This window comes from Labrus mixtus, chromosome 18 (genome assembly GCF_963584025.1).
Source record: "Labrus mixtus chromosome 18, fLabMix1.1, whole genome shotgun sequence".
Taxonomy (NCBI): Eukaryota; Metazoa; Chordata; class Actinopteri; order Labriformes; family Labridae; genus Labrus; species Labrus mixtus.
The window spans coordinates 20626903-20644413 of NC_083629.1; the positions used below are offsets into that span (position 1 = coordinate 20626903).

Here is a 17511-nt window from a genome sequence, read left to right on the forward strand (position 1 = left end):
CACAACATCAAGATAACCTGTTGCTTTACCCTGTTGTACCTTTAAGGCTCAGGCAATCTGCAAAGCCAATCTAAGGACAAACTCATAAAGACGTTTAGCAATCTTATCAAATCTCATCACATCTCCAAAACTGAACCTGGGCAGATTTATAGACCCCTAGCTGGTCGTTAACAAAGTCTTATGTCACACTGGTGAAATTTAAAAACACCAGGAAGTTTCTCGTGAATGAGCATACAGTAAATCAGTGCCCTGGCTCTGAGTTAAACAGCAACATATTAAAAAATGATATGAAATGAAAGTGCGCATCCATAAGATTTAAAAAACATCTGTCAACATTGACAATTAGATCTCTCTGTGGGCTGAAAAACTAAGATTTAACAGGCTGATGAAAGCAGAAAAAAAGAAGTTTGTTTGAGCTTTTAAAGCCAAGTGAGCTTTACTATGACGTACTGTATATGTATTGTCCTGGAAAATCTCTGTGGTTACTATCACTGTGTCCACAAACTGTCCTGTTGCTCATAATGATTCTACCTCTGAATGAGATGATTATGTACAATTGTATAAACTACAGAACACAGAGGACTGTAACCCTCACGAGATGATTGCTAAAGATTTCCAACCACAAAAGTTTTTTTTAACCAATGAGCCAGTTTGTACATTGTTATGTTATTTTGTACCTACATAGGTAAGATATAGGTATGACAAGATATACCTGTATGTTTTCCATCTAGTGGACAAAAAAATCCACTTGTACACAAACTATGATAAGGTGCGAGTTAATAAAAGATCATGTGTTTGGTCTTTTTCAATCATTAAATGTATGATGTGATTTACTGATGATTACACTGAGAGCCATAACTTAACGTCTCAGTGACCTTCTGCAGTGTATACATAGGTCTGTTACAAAACATGTGGTTGTCCTGCAGGTTTACAGGAAGAGTTGCTGGACACAGACACACATAGAGATAAAGCAGAGGTGATATAACTGTAGTCAGGTTGATTGTTATCCAGATAAACTGATAAGATCGAGATATGACGGAGAATAAGAGAGGATGAGTGCGGGGAAAGTCACAGGGTTGATCCCTTTTCATCTCATATGAGAAGTGGCTTCCCTCCTTTTTTTTTTCTTTTTTTTTCCTTTTTGCCTTATTCCTTTGCCACACCCCTCACAGGTACGGGGCACTTCTACACTCTTTCTTTCTCTGAGGGGAAAAAGAGGTGGGCATTACACAAACCCCTCAGCGCGGAAGGTGTTCAGTATCTCAACACATCATGAACAGCAGATCTGCCCTCCTGATTCTTGCAGCCATTGTTGGAGCTTGTGCACAGATTGCAGGTAAATCTTTGTCCATTGCCTTTTCATTACAAGTTGTTGGCTCTCTGTATGATGATCGTATGATGTGAGAATTGTATTTTCTGCAGTAGGTTGAGTTTCAGATGCAAACATGAAATGAGTAAATACCACAGAAAGTATTTTAGACTCTAGTTTATCACAAGGGTTGAGCAAACTCTGTTGCCACAAACAAAAAGTCAAAGTAACTGACCATTAAAGTAAAGCAAACCAAACCTATGACAACTTAATAAAGCTATGAAATATCATTTTTTTAATACATTTTAATATGCTTGTTTTATTTCATGGTCAAATGATAAACTCCAAGAAGGCTGACTAACAGTCCTTTTATTTCTACTTGTTAACTTCTAAGGCTGTATTTCATTATTCTTCAACTGAAATGTGAACTCTTTGACATCATTTTGAGTTTTTTTGATGTTCCTTTTTGTCATGTTTAGATGCCTTAATTGTACAAAACAATGAAGCATCAACAGACGAATCGGAGGAGGTACTGTGTGTCAGAAACATATGTCTTCTTTTGAAAACGTAATATTGAATAGTAACCTTTATACATATATGAAATTGTGTCCATGCCCTGCTGAGGAGTTTTGGTTTGTGTGTGTGTGTGTGTGTGTGTGTGTGTGTGCTACAGACAGAAAGCTACAGGCCATATCTCTGCTCACCATTACCCGCCCCCTTAACCCCATCTTCTTCAGGTACTGAAATCTGCTTTAATCACCAATAATCTTGTTTATCAATGATCATTTTCATGATCAAATTTGAGGTATAAAACATTCCTCCTAGTCTTCTATCATGACCTTGCTAACTTCTCTATTTCCCCCCTCCTGATTTGCCTCCATCAGTTCACGCTCTCAGACCTGCAGATGTCTCGGCTGTTTACGTCCTGGGGTTGCCACCGTCACACAGGTAGAAAAACACACGCGCAGCAAGAGCAAAGATACACTTTTATTTGACTTGATTCATTGGACGTGAAACTGCTCACTTTAAAGTTAACGTCCTGTCATCATGACATCATGCCTTTCTTGTGCATTAGGGAGGAAGCATCCAGAGTGGTCAACAGAGTAGCTGGTAAGCCTATAAACTCTCACAAACTGGTCGTATAAAATATGTATAAAATTGTCTTGGTATCATCACTTTCATCATGTTGAAGTTTTATTTTTATTTTTTTATTATAGTTTTATAAAAATTTGTAAAGTGGTAGTCTTTGTTGTTAATTTCCTAATGTTTACTGCTATAATCTTCCTCTGTCATCGATTAACTTTGCCTGGGATGAAATATAAAAAGAGACCCTTTCCCCACAGTACAAAAGGATTATCCAACCATAAAGTTACAGCATTTATAGAGAACGCTTGGTTCAAGGTCTTAGTCAAAACCATGTCACAGGAAGTGTTGTCACGCAGCTCTCAGAACAATAATCCTACAGTTTAGTCCAGTTTTATTTCCAAAGCATAAGACAGAGGGCCATAAAACACGGGTCAATGACTTTCATATCACAGAAAGCTCAGCAAATTGAATGAAGCGTCCACCAAGAACAACTTTCACAACAAAACCAGCTGCGACGTGTGAATTCAAAACTCTCTGCTTGTTAATAATGATACACTTTGTAGCTTCAGTGTTTACATGTGCGTCTGTGTGTTTTGAAAAGAGTTGCTGTCCATGTTTAACCCTGAGGGCACCACTCAACATGTGGATCAGGACTCACAGCAGCCCAGGTAACACACACACACGTGCACATGACACACACGTACAGAAACACAAACACATGCTGTATCAGGTTCTCTCTGAAGGTTTGTCACATATTCATTTGTGTTGTAGAAGCTTGTTGCAGGAAGCCGAGGACCTGTCACGTTCCCTTTCACTCCAGGTACACATTAACCCATTCAGCTTGCATTTACATATATTGTAAAATAATTAACATGAAGAGAACTTCAGACTAAGTGTGTTTACCCACTAAAATATGAAGGTAATAAAAAGGTATAGTTTGAGGATTTATATGAGTTTCCTAAAAGGTCATCTCAAGGAAACTTTAACCAAAACTAGAAGCAGAAGTTAAGTGTTAGTGTCAAACCATGATTTACTATTTAAAGAAAAGATGCCACTACCTCTTTGTGGTTGATCTTCAGTCTCGTGATCAGTTACATAAACACTTTTGGTTGATTTTTAACTTTTCTACAGTATTAGTTCTTATTTAAGCAATGAGTAAACTTACAATTTTCAGTTGAAGGCACAAATAATTAAAAATAAAATACAGAACAGATTATTGTGCGAGTCTATTTGATGGCCATTATAAGATGTCAGGTATGGACGTACACTACACATGGAGTAAACAAAGTAGATGAAGAACATGCTAATCATTTTTTGCCCTTTTCCTAGCTGCTTCACCCTGTTTTAGTGTGCTATGCAAAGCTAAGCTCTCTCAAATGTTGAATTGTATATGTCTCAGGTTCAAGCAAGTTTTTAAAAAAAAAAAAAGAAAGAGAGAAATTATGATTTTGAGTTTCACTAAAAGTAAAAAGCTAATATGCCCGTCAGCATAAACAACGTTATATGTACAGCGTTTTGAAACTGAATCAGGTTGCTGATATCTCTCTGGTTATCACTGTAGAGTCACAGTTTAGTTTGAATCACCTTACTGTCTACTTGAGAGGCATCAAGCAATTCAATTTTTAAATCCAGATTAATTGCTAAATTTCAATAAATCATTACAATTAATCGCATTCTTAATGAAATGTTTGAAATCCCATTATTAGGCATTTAAAAATAAAAAATGAAAGGCTTTTATTTTTTTATTTTGTGTACTGTCTTAAATTGATAGTGAGGGGATATTGCAAAAAATCTGGGAATACATTCCATACCAAGAAATTTCTTAAATGTGTTCATAAAGGTGTCGTGAAAAGATTTAAAGTCAACTCCGGTAGGAAAATCTGTTGCTCGAAGTTGGGGTACCCAGAACCTTATTGGTGAAAAACTAAAAAAACAAAAACCTGAAGTAGCTTATGAGGGGCAAGCCAAGTTCTTTTCAGGATTCTGAATCCATTGCAAGCATTAGTTTTGCACAAAATCCACTCTTTGGTGGTTAACTGCCACGCCCACTTTTACATGTAAATTGAAAAGAAGCTTTATTTGTGGATTTCAGTATCTTAAATGCTTTCTCTTTTTTTATATATCTTTGTAGGAGACAGAATGGAAGTTTGTGCTGCTTTATGTCCCGGCAGATTCCCTCTGTGCCTGTTCCCCACATGTAAGATTCCTTCTTAACAAATCATGCTCAACGTCGTCTGCGTAAGAGTTTCAGGATGTGAGGAAGATGTGAAACTGTTACTTTGGGCTTCAGGTGGCTGCAGATGTTAAAGCTGCTGTGCAGGAGGTGGAAGCAGCTCTGAAGTTGTTGCAGAAACAGGTACTCAGCTTTTCATGAAATATAAATCAGCCGTGCGTAGATTAAAGGTTTGAAAGAAAGCTGAAAGGAGTTTTGTATTTTTTGCAGGTGCATCACACTTTAGTTCATGTTGTGGTCTGGAGTTATCAAGAAGAAAAGTGAGTGTTTAAAATGAAAAGATTGAAGTATTTTATTTTGGTAAATGTACATTTCATGTGTCAGTGACATGCTTTCTATATGTTGTTTCAGGTGTGAATGTATGAGCGATAATAACATAAACCGGCGACTACAGACGGCCACTCTCCTGAAAACCCTGCAGGTAAAATACGTTAAGCCGACGGTACATGCATGATCATCTAAATCATATTTGTCGGCCCACTCAATAAATATCCTGATGTCTCATTTTAGGATTCTCTAAGTGATGTCTTGGAAAATCCAAAGTGGCACAAGGAAAAGTCAGACTTCACTGTTGTGCTGCAGTCTACGCCTGCTATCCTTGACCACATCTCAGACTCTGTAAGAAGAGGAAAGCTATAACCAGCTGACACTTATAATCAAAACACAAATTTATGTAATGCAGCCCCTCTTCCAGGAGCAATGCACGAATGACACCTGATTTGGCTCATGTGAGACCGGCCTATGTTGTGTGTTTCTTTGCAGGACCTTAACCAGTTAGCTCTTCAGCTTTGGACAAACATGGTACGTTCTTATCACATCAAAGAGCCTTAAAGGAAAGTTAAATGCTCACTTTTCTGTATGTTTATATTCGCCAGGACGCTGAAAAACCTCGTGCACATATTGTTCTGACGCTCAAACTGACCTCGAGTCTCAGTCGTAAAATAACCGACAGATAAGATTCTTCATAACTCCTCAAAGCAAAACTAAGATGGCGCTGCAAGATTACAGTTTATTGGTCTGACATGATATTAGATAAGAGATGTAAAGATTAACTTTAGGATAAATTTCACCAGCTTATCTGAATCTAAATACACTAGTTTTGTTATCAGTACGGTTACTGTCACTGTAAGGTAATTGGCTGTGCTGAATGGCCCCATCAGAACCTTAAAAACTCAAACCAATCATGTCGTGTCCCTCCAGATCCAGCCATCGACAGACAGTCGTGCAGAGGTCATGGACACGAGTGTTACAAGTATTCCCTGTCCTACCCAGGTGAGGCATGCCCTTCTATCCCCTGATAAGACAGACATAAACAAATCAGTTCTAAATGTGGCTGTAGTGAATTCTTCCTGAGCAAGAATATTACCTAAAAAAAAAAAAACATGATTTCAGCATTTCCTTCTCTAACTTCTTCTCCCAGGAACGGCCTTTCCTGCGGACTCAAAAGAACTCCCCCACTGACAGAGAGCTGGATTCCTCTCCGCTAACAGAATCTGTGGGTCATTAGGTTCATATTCATAAATACAGTTTACAATACCGGCACACACAGTTGAACTCATGTGAGGATGATTTGCTGTTTTTTGTTTGCAGTTTATGGGAACTGAAATCAACTGCACTGACCGCAGTCCATCTCCCCTTACACCCACCTCAGGTACATATTTTGATCCTGACGCAGACTCAGTTGAGTCGAAACGCATAGACACATCCCTGTTTAATAAAGGATTTCAGTTTAGACTGCCATTTCTTCAGAATAAATAGAATAGAATAGAATTACTTTATTGATCCAAAACTGGGAAATTGTGGCGTTACAGCAGCAGGTTGTCCAAACACACAATATGAGCAAAACAACACAATGTTAGCAAATTTAAACACAATATAATATTAAATACAAAGTAAATAAGCACAAAAAATATCAAAACTAAGAATGAGAATATATACAACCAGGATTTAACTTAGCATTACTAGTCTTAAATATGAAAGATTAAATGTAAATGTGCAAAAAGGTGTTTTTTAAACGGTGTTTGTAATCAGGACAGTCATTTATTTATTGTTTAGCTCTTATGCTAATGTTCTGCTAATATATTATTGGAACCATTTTTTTTTAATCTGACTGCGCTCACATTCTTTATCCTCTGTGTAGTTCATGAACTCAGACCTGGAGATGTTAAAGTGGTGGCGGCAGTAGGAGACTCTTTGACTGTGAGTGTTTCCCTTCATCACTTACCTTCCTTTGTCTAAATCTATACGTATCCCAGTAGACATGAGGACAGATAAAGACCAGATAAATAGTCTCTATAAATATAAAGGACATGCATCTTGTTTCACTATGTTTCCCCTCTGCTCTGGTTCTGCATGTGATATTTTCTCATATCTGTTGTTTCTGTAGGCAGCCAATGGCGCGGGTGCGAAGAATGATAACCTTCTGTTAGTGATTAATGAGTACAGAGGACTGTCATGGAGGTGAGATAAGCTACTGAATACCTTTGTTCAAATGTTTCATAGTGTGGGAAAAGAGTTAAGCACGTCTGGTAATGTTCGTATCTTTATTTCAAGCTTACAAGCTGTGTCTTCCATTTCACCCCTCTGTTATTCAGCATTGGTGGAGATGGAAACATTACAACAGTGACCACGCTGCCAAGTAAGACCCCCCCCCCCCCCTGTTATGGTATTGTAAACTATTGTTATTGCATTGCCTACAATGAAATGTCATAATAAGGTTAATGTTTATTTAAATCACATGTTCGGTGTGAGCTGTGGCCTGATACTGCCTCATAATGTAAACTGTGATGACGTATTATTTTCATCATTATTGGCCATTTGCTTGAACTAAATATCTTAAAATGAGTTTAATAATGACTTTTAAAGAGCCACACCTTTTATATGTTAAGAATCAAAACAATACCAAGTGATAGATCCTGCTGTTTGACACACACACACACACACACACACACACACCTCCATGTCTTAGTCAGGAGCCCTTTCTGTATCTATCACAAAACATAAATTTGAGTTGGTAGTTATAGTTTAAACATTTGTTTTTTGTTGTTGTAAGAAATACAAATTCTACAATTTAAATGGCCATACTGGGGCGCCGGTAGCCCAGCAGTTAGTGTGCACACCCCATGTACAGAAGCTGAAGACCTCGAGAGTGACCGGCCCGGGTTGGAATAAGACCTGTGGCTCATTTCCCTGTCCTGTCTCAAATAAAGGCACAACCCCCCCCCCCCCCCCCCCCCCCCCGCCCCACCAAAAAAATACGTCTTTTAAAAAAAGGAGGGGAAAAACACATCTTGTGAAATACTGTGTTCACTTCACTGTCAATCTGATCTCCCTTTGTGCTCTGCAGACATCCTGAAGGAGTTCAACCCAAACCTGACAGGCTTCTCTGAGGGAGTTGGTAACCAGAACACTCCTACAGCCTTCCTCAATCAGGCTGTGGCAGGAGCCAAGAGTGGGTCAGTCATGTCCTTCACTTAATTTCATAACTAACTGTCACCTCAGCAGAACTTGTGCTACAGCAGAACAAAGAATTTGCACCTTTTAAAAAAAATGTTTTACCTTCAAACGTGTGTATTTTCAGCGACATGGTACAACAGGTGCGCGTCCTGGTGGACAAAATGAAAAATGACTCGGTAAGGCTTCATTACAACCAGAGATATGCTCTGATGCAATCTTCATCTCCGTTTTATGTTCCCAATTACCAAATCAACACAGTTGTAACCTCTTATCTCCTTTTACAGCGCATTGATTTCCATAACGACTGGAAAGTGATCACTGTGTTTATTGGAGGCAACGACATCTGTGACTTCTGCACAGACAGCGTGAGCATTCATATTTGTGCACGCAAATTTTGTACGCACTGTGATGTAATGACTTTCTAACTTTCACATGCTTGTTGAGCGTTTCTCTCTGTCTTGGCGAGGACAAATATAAACTACAGATCTGTCAATATTTCTGAAACCTACTTTACAAGATTCTTATTAAAACCCATCTTCTCATTAAGTGACTTAGAAACAGAAATCCATGCATTCATCTCCTCCCAGCTTGATTACTGTAATTCTTTATATACCGGGATCAGCCTGCAGCTAGTCCAAAACGCTGCAGCCGGGCTTCTAACTGGTTCCAAGAAGAGGCAGCATATCAGTCCTATCCTTGCATCGCTTAACTGGCTCCCAATACGCTTTAGAATTGATGTTAAAGTTGCGCTGCCCTGAATAACTTGGCTCCCCTGTACATAACCGAAATGTGACCTCCTCCTTAGCTCTTACACTTCTAGGCCAATCTAGGCCACTAAGATGGTCCGACGTGGGCCTCCTGGCTGTCCCTCGCTCACGGCTCAAGCTCAAAGGTGATCGAGCCTTTGCAGTCAAAACCCCCTTCCCCCTTCCATCAGGCCTGCCCCCTCTGTTGAGTCTTTTAAGTCCCGCCTCAAAACATATTTTTGTATGTTAGCGTTTGAGTCCTCTGGTCCTGAAGAGGCCGTTTCTATCAGGTTTTCTTTCTGCTTTCTTTATTGTTATTTCTTTATTCTTGTAAAAGTTTCTTTGATGCATTGTACAGCACTTTGGTCACCTGCTGCTGTTTTAAAATCTGCTTTATGAATAACTGTGACTTGACTTGTTCTTTTGAAAGACAAGGTGAATTCAAAAAAGTATGTTTTATAGCTGCAAACAACTATTTTATATATTCATATTGATCAGTCTGCAGCAATATTTCATCAGTCACTTGTTCAGTTTTAATTAATGTATTTTTAAATATCACCATCACCAATTTTCCAGGGAGAGAAGTGAAATATTCACATTACAAAACATCATAGAAAAGAAAAGAAAGAGGCAACAAGCAAACATCTGAGAATCTGGAATTTTTCTGCAATATTGTCTGAAAAATAACTCGCCGACTCAAACGATTAATCCGTGATAAAAGTATTGTCAGTATTGACTACCTAAATGATTGAGTGTCAGTTGGAGCTGTGAAGTGTCTCACATCTATGTATGCACTATAGTAACGTTTCATGTTTGCCTCTTGTGTTTATCTTCCTCAGGTTTTCTTCTCACCCAGGAACTTCGTCGCTCGCATTCGCCAAGCTCTGGACATCCTCCACAGTGAAGTATGTTTACTTCCTCTGCAAACTGTCGTAATCCAAATTACAAACAGTTTACTAACTTAATGTTCTCGTACAATCCAGGTGCCTCGTGCCATTGTTAACCTGGTGGAGTTGTTGGAAATGATACCGCTACGTGACCTGCACAATGATCCATCTCTGGGCTGTCCGACCTGGTTTGTGGGGTCAGTGACTTGAAGCTGTGTAAAACCAACATCTGGACAGAAGAAAAAAACTTATTATGTTATCATTAAAACGTTTTAATGTGTATGTTTCAGTTTAGTTTGCCCCTGCATACTGAAGCCTAAAAAGGGGTCATCAGAACTGGAGAAGGTCAACGACTTCAATGGAGCCTATCAGGTACTAAACAGCAGTTCTTTTAGTTTTTCTAAGTGTTTAGAAGTGTGACTGAGGATGTAAAATGATATTAGTCTACCAGCCTATGAAAAACTTTTGATGTTTTTCAACATTTCTGATTTTGTGTTTGGATCATAATGTACTTCTCAGGACCTTTAGTGTCCCCTGAACTGGAGATTATGAACTGATATATTAAGTAGAATTGCCTCTTTCGGCTTTCGGTCGTTGTTTTGATGTGTGTGCTTTCAACCAGGACGCTGATGATTATTTGTTTTACATTTGTTGATTCAGAGCGGACGTCATAATGATGATTGGTTGCAGGCTTGTAGCCACTTCCTGTTTAAGATGTAATGCCTGATTAAGGTCTAGTGCATTGCCAATAAAAAAAAAAATAGACACAGTGTGGGAGTTTACCTTTAAGTTTTCGATGGATACATCGTTCTCCTACGCACGTTTCTTGTGAAATGGATGTGCGAAGGTTTTTTCTATTTTTCTATTTTTCTAAGTGTGCAAAAAGGCCATCATCAGTGACCAGTCAAACACGTATACTCCTATTTCTCACTCTTATATTATTTTTACAATTATTTTTACCGTAGAAAAAAAACCAAGCATATCACTGATGCTTTGTGCATACAATTTTAACAGTATGGAAATAAATACAAAGTAAAAATAACAAAATAAAACAAAAAACAAAGAGAGAACAGCAATATACTAGAGTAACGCACAATTTAAAAATATTAAAAAGAGAAAAATCACAGCATAAAAACACCAGTCAATCTCTAATCTTAGTTCAGGACCATCACTAATAGAAACAGTATGACATCACAGTTGGAAAGTGCAACAGGATGCAGATTACATTTAGATCCAGGTACCAGAAATGATATCAGTTGATGATCAGTCATTACATTGCAGCTGAGGTATGTTCTTTATCTTCTTCTTTCTCTGTGTCCAGTTCGGTATGAGAGAGCTGATCGACTCCGGGCGCTACGACACCCACAACAACTTCACCGTGGTGCTGCAGCCCTTCTTCAGAGAGGTTTTCCTTCCCTTTTTAGAGGTAGGAGAAAACACACTGGAGACATTGACTATTAATATTGCATTTGTTTATTTCCTTTAGTTTTTCATTAAAGGTCACATGTTATCCTCCTTTTCAACAAGTTTTAATAAGTCTCAGAGCTCCGAAAAACATGTGTGTGAAGTTTCTTGTTCTAAATCCACTCTGATCCTGTATTTGATCATGTCTATAAACCCCTCTATTTCAGCCCTGCTCAGAACAGACTGTTTCTGTGTCTGTACCTTTAAATATGTAAATGAGCTGTGTCTGACCACGCCCCCTCTCTGGAAGGGCTTGGGTGGCTCGGGCTTTCTCGCTCCATGCCCTATTGTTTACGGTGAGAAGGCAGACTCAGAGGGCAGAACAAACACCTAGCTGTGGGAGTGTCACCCACCTGGGGGAGGGGTTACTGCCCTTTGTGATGTCACAAAGGTAAAATCTCCAAACAGCCTGGTTTAGCTGGGTGGAGCAGGCAAAAGACAGAGAGGATGGACTTTTCTCATAACTGGGGAGTTTGTAGACCGCCAGGGACACATATAAGCGATGGAATACATGTTAAGTGTATTTTTCATAATATGTGACCTTTAACACCCACCACTCTGTATCTTCTGTATGTAGGACGGCCGGCCTGATCGCTCGTACTTTTCGCCCGACTGTTTCCATCTGAGTCAGAAAGCTCACACCCTGATGGCTCGTGCTCTTTGGAACAACATGGTAGGCTTTACTTTATCAGAACACTTTTATTATATTGTTATATGTAATGATTCAGACATGATCACTGACTTGTTCTTTCTCTTAGTTAGAGCCGGTGGGCAACAAGACTTTTACACAAGACTTCACCGTTGGCATCGACTTGAAGTGTCCGTCTCAGGTACATTTTTTATTCAAGAAAAACTCAACATTACCACATTTTTGGTGTTGCTTTAATTTATTCGATCTATTATAAGTTTGTGATTGTTTTTTCCTCATTAGAGCAACCCATTTATAAGGACTGCCATCAACAGTAACTACACCTTCCCAGGCCCTCCCCCTACCCCTCCTCCTGTCACAGTACGTCAACGTTTCTGTCTCTCAAACACATCACAGCCTCGGGAGGGAAAGTCACTTTTATTTATCCATGACACCAAGATAAATAATTCAAATATGTCTTTGTGACTTTTTTAGAATTGGGGAACCGACTTTTCCTGTCAACACACAGCACCGTCCAACACTGTACCCACTTCAGGTAGGCATTCACTGTGTTTCTACTGGGTTTAATGAAGGAAATAGAAAGGATAGATGTAAAAAATGCATATGTTGATGTTTTTTTTTTTTTAGCTCACAGGATACGACCAGCTGACATCAAAGTGGTGGCTGCTCTGGGAGACTCCATTACGGTAAATTTGCACACAATAACGTTTTTTTTGTAATGGTGGTCTATTCATTTTCACAGCTTGTACATGGTTGAATGAAAAACATCCTTACTGAAGGCCACGGTTTAATTAATCCCATAGTTTTATCTTGATAAACTTATGTCTTTATTGTTGTCTTGTGAATCATTTTCAACACACTATTTCTACTTACTCCAGTATGTCATATTCTGTATCATTGTGATCTTCTCTTAGATCTAGTAATACAGTTCTGTCCGTTCAAAGTGCAATAAGCACCCCTTTCATTCATAATCACGTACAGTGAAAAATCTATTTTTCTCAAGATAAATCAAACTAATGTACAAGAGAAAGTATCGTTATTTTTAAGTCAGAAAGAGAAGCAGAGGACAAGAGTCTAAAATAACAGATCTTTTTCTGCATGCAGGCCGGCTTCGGTGCTAAAGCAAAGAATCTTCTGCAGCTGAGGACTGAGTACAGAGGGGTGTCGTGGAGGTTAGTGACTGCACACCAACTCAAATAAAAAATCAGAACATCACATTTTTTACTCATTACCAAACTTCTCTTTTTATGTGTAGCATTGGAGGAGACAAACAACTTGAGACTGTCACAACGTTACCGAGTAAGTCCCCACATGAGTCTGTGCTGCACTTGTCTTAACATGTTGTGCACGTTAGCACCACTAGATAGCAGAGTTAGACTATGAAAAAGAAATTCAAATTTGGTCTCCTCTGAAGTAGTTTTCCTACTTTTGGTGTTCCCCCCCCTTCCCCCCCATCAGATATTCTGAAGAAGTTCAATCCTAATATCAAAGGAGTGTCGAAGGGGCAGGGGAAAAGACAGACTGGCTTTAATGTGGCTGTATCAGGAGCTAAAATAGCGTGAGTTTTTTTTTTCTCCTATGGCTTTGATCTGTTATCAGATTTGACTGGCTCACTTCACACATTTTGTTTAAGGCGTTGAAAATACTCTTATGTGATACAGAGGAATCCCAGGGCAGGTCCGACACCTGATTGATCTCATGAAAAAAGACTCTGTGAGTTGATTTTTATCGTGCTAAAAATACAGTACAAGCAAATTATATTAAAGTGTATGAAAAAGGTGACATATTTCCATCCTCCTAATTATCTCTTCCTTTTTTTTTACATAAACAGACGATGGATTTTCAGAATGACTGGAAGTTGGTGACCCTCTTTATCGGAGGCAATGACCTGTGTCAGTACTGCAATGACCGTGTAAGTGATTTCAAGTAGTTGTCCCGGGACATGAAGCACAGTCCATGAATGAGGGGCAATATCAAAGGCCTCCATTTGCTGAAAATCTGTCTCCTACCACATCACAGTGCCGCAGCAATCCTGCGTAGTGTTGTGTGATGCTGCGTTTAGAGCCGTCTCATGATATCACTCGCCAAACGGGACAGCGCACTGGAGCAGAATAATCGGGCTTTGTGATCAGCCCTCCTCTAATTGTTTTATTGTGTCAGAGTAAGATGAGAGCAGACACGGTTTCTTTTCAGTGAGCACATTCTGTCACTTCACCCCTCCGACGCAAAACAGCCTCCCCCCCCCCCCCCCCCCCCCGTCCTCCTCCTTCTCCCCTCTTTCTGTTTCAGCCTCTGTCTGCATTAAACAATCACAGGGGCACAGTGACTGGCCTTGTTCTCTAAGAGGCATAAACAACGCAGAGGTCAACCCAGACTCTCTTCATCCTCTCTCTCTCTCTCTCACTTTCTCTCTCTCCCCCTCTCTCTCTCTCCATTACGCTCCACTGACAGGGCAGTCTCTCTTTTAATGTTTGTGCTTTGAAGCAGAATATCAAAGCGCAGCATCAATTTAAGATGAGCTCTGAGTCTGTAGTGACAGCGTAGGGTTGGCTGTTGCTCGTGCGCTCATGCATGTTGCATGATGTCGGCCCTTTTGGGTGATACGTCCTCTTTATCCAGGTTTCCTTTAATTGTGCCTTAATTATGGCCTTTTTCGAACCACACAGAGCATATGTGTGGGACGAGAAAGGGAATGCCTGTACATGTGTCCACCATAAATTACTTAAAAGCTGACCTGTGACTTGTGTGTTGTCTTATATTGCCTTTTGTTTTTTGAAACTGCAGGCCACTTTGTCACCTCAGAACTACAGCCACCACATGATGACAAGCTTAGACATGCTTTATGAAGAGGTAAAAATGATGTTTTCTGTTATGAATATGTAAATATTACCAAAAAATGTGCAGTTCTCTTTCCCAGATTTAGAGGCACACATTTCCCTCCCTCCTCGCCCACTGATAAATGGATGAATTCTCCATTTAGTCTCTGAAGTTGTTTAAAGATCGTGCTTCTTTGCTCTTTGGCCGTAGGTTCCCAGGACGATTGTCAACGTCTTGGATATCCTTGAAATTGAAGGTCTTCGCAGGATCAAGAGGGACAGTCTGGGATGCAATGTGTTGCAACAGTATGCTCATCCATCCACTCATGCCGGATCAATTCTAAAAGACTCAAACACCACTGAGGCCCAGGAACATTACTCCTTTGAAAACAACAACACTTCTTATAACACTGATCAAACTTGTCTTTTCAGAAAATAAATGTTTCAAAATGAGTAGTTACTCAAAGTACACGTTATCCCAAAATCACCTGCAAAGTGTTGTGTATTACTTAATCAAATATAATTGAGATGTAATTATTTCACTAAATCAGCTGTGTATCTTCTTTCACACTTTATCCTCAGGTTCATCTGCCCGTGCTTCTTGTTGCCTGGAGAGGATTCCCTCGAGCTGGCAGAAGTAAAACGGATCAATCGGGAACTACAGGTCAGCAGACAGGACAAACTGTGTGACCAAAATCCAAGTTCAAGTCCCCTTTCTCTTAAACGGGGAGGCTGGTCGTATAGCTCTTTTTCACTCAGATGTTTGAGCTTTACTCTGCAGAAAGATGCATCAACAGAGTTTGATTTTAGAAAGTTTCTCTGTTCTTCACTTAAATCCGGCTTGAAGATGTAGACACACCAGCATGATCTGTGATGTTGGCCGTAACATTCGATTTTCATCACATTAATCTGCCAAATGAAGTGAGTAAAGAATCAAAAAGTTGCAGAATTGCCGGATTCGTTATTGATAAATTGAAAAGAATGCTAATCACAACTCCCAGGAGGTTAAAGCAAAACTTTTGTCCAACCAGCAGTCCAACAAGCCGAGACTCATCATGTTCTCTTAAAAATTAAATAGAAAGGGGTGCAGGTGGACAAGTGGTTCGTTTGCACGCCCCATGTACAGAGGCTATAGTCCTCGAAGCGGGCAGCCCAGGTTCAAATCCAACCTGTGGCCTCTTACCCACGTCATTCATCACTCTCTCTCTCTCTCTCCCCAATCTCAAACTCTATCCACAAAGGCACAAAAAGCTCAGAAATAAATCCTTAAAAAAATGACGAAGAAAATCATGAAAGAACCTGGGAGCAGCTCCAGTAATGTTTGACATTTTGTTTGAAAAATGACTTCAATGGTGAATCATTTATCAAGAAATGTCAGGGATTGATTTTCTTTCAATGGTTGATTCATTGCAGAGCTATAGAAGCCCTTTCAGTGAATTGGGAGACATCTTTTTGCACAGCAATTGCAATTCACGTTTTCTGTTTGTTTTTTAAAATTTTAAAATACGATACCAAAGTGTGTTATGTGATATTTTAACCAAACTATTAACATACCAGGAGAGGATTGTGAACAGTTTCCACAAAGCACCATCATAATATGAGCCTGAATAACATGTGCAATGATGTTTTTTTCCTTCAGATTGACACAGAAAAGTTGGTGTACGGAGGTCGCTATGATGGCAGGGAGGACTTTGCTGTGGTCGTTCAGCCGTTTTTTAAGAACACCGTTGTTCCTTTGAATGCTGTAGGTCCACTGTGGGCATCCAAACCTCCACATATACAAACATAAACATCTTAAAGCGAATCATTTCTAAAAAAAAAGTAATGTTTTTTTTTCCTCCAGGATGCCAGACCTGACGACACATACTTCTCTGAGGACTGTTTCCACTTCAGTGAACGGGGTCATGCTGACATGGCTACAGCTCTGTGGAATAACATGGTGAGCTATTTAAAGGCTAACTGTGTTTGACAGGGGAAAGGGTTTGGATAAGTCTGCCTAAGTAACCACATCTTTAACTGCAATTGAGTCATAGACTGAGCAAACATGTGCTCTGTTTTATCTCTAGTTGGAGCCGGTGGGTAAAAAACAGACGTACAACAATTTCAGAAACAGCAGAGACAGCCTCAAGTGCCCCACCGAGGTAAGGAAGTTGACTCACAAGGACTTCTTCAGTGACCCAGTTTTGATTTATCTGTACAGTATGACACACACAGTTCATTGAAGAGAATGTAATCGTTGTTTCTGTGTGTTTCAGGAGCATCCTTTCATCTTCACAAGAGTGAACAGCTTACCCAGTGTGACCACCACCCCAGCACCCGAATCCGACGGCACAGACATACCTCACACCTCCCCAGCATCCAATACGCACGGCACAGCCCTGCCTTTCCCCCCTGATTGCACCGACTATGTGCCTGGATGGCTCGCTGCTGTGCTGGCCATAACGGGGCTTCTGATTGGCTGGGGAGTCACCTGGTTCCTCCTCTCCTGCAGAGCCAAGAGAGGCAACAGAAAGATGAATTCTGCAGTAGAGATGAAGGGAACAGTGTTTTAAAGTGCTGCTTACTGTAGCTTTGGACTGGAATATTTAAGGGAAGACATCAACATATTTAAAGAAAGTGTTGAGCATGATGAAGCTGTTTTTATGTAATGAGACGTGAAGTTTCCTCAGTGCAAAGCAGGAAAAAATACACCAATCTCTACTTAACTAAAGCAATAAATAAGACGAGCTGTTTTTGATGCATTATCCCATATTTATATGTTGTAGCTGGCCTTACAACCGACTTCATTTAGCAATGCAATTATCAACCACTACAATACAAACCCTGTAGATTTGATGGGAAAAATACAGAATTTACTTACACACA

At 39.7% G+C, this 17511-nt stretch overlaps 1 protein-coding gene across 1 annotated transcript; it reads left to right on the forward strand.

Moving 5' to 3' along the window:
- The first annotated feature begins 1045 nt into the window (after positions 1–1045).
- plb1 (phospholipase B1) lies at positions 1046–17378 on the forward strand. Its single transcript, XM_061063460.1, has 43 exons — positions 1046–1336; positions 1789–1838; positions 1983–2046; positions 2194–2257; positions 2385–2419; positions 2997–3063; positions 3167–3215; positions 4527–4592; positions 4686–4751; positions 4839–4888; positions 4980–5049; positions 5139–5246; positions 5391–5429; positions 5829–5900; positions 6049–6123; positions 6219–6279; positions 6769–6827; positions 7015–7088; positions 7223–7266; positions 7975–8083; positions 8209–8260; positions 8369–8449; positions 9670–9735; positions 9814–9914; positions 10008–10089; positions 11039–11143; positions 11759–11854; positions 11940–12011; positions 12113–12190; positions 12305–12365; positions 12458–12516; positions 12935–13002; positions 13086–13129; positions 13289–13388; positions 13492–13543; positions 13662–13742; positions 14615–14680; positions 14858–14952; positions 15229–15310; positions 16286–16390; positions 16490–16585; positions 16713–16787; positions 16902–17378. Exons 1-43 carry the CDS (start codon positions 1273–1275, stop codon positions 17196–17198), a joined length of 3300 nt encoding a protein of 1099 aa, XP_060919443.1. The 5' UTR covers positions 1046–1272; the 3' UTR covers positions 17199–17378.
- Positions 17379–17511: the final 133 nt, after the last annotated feature.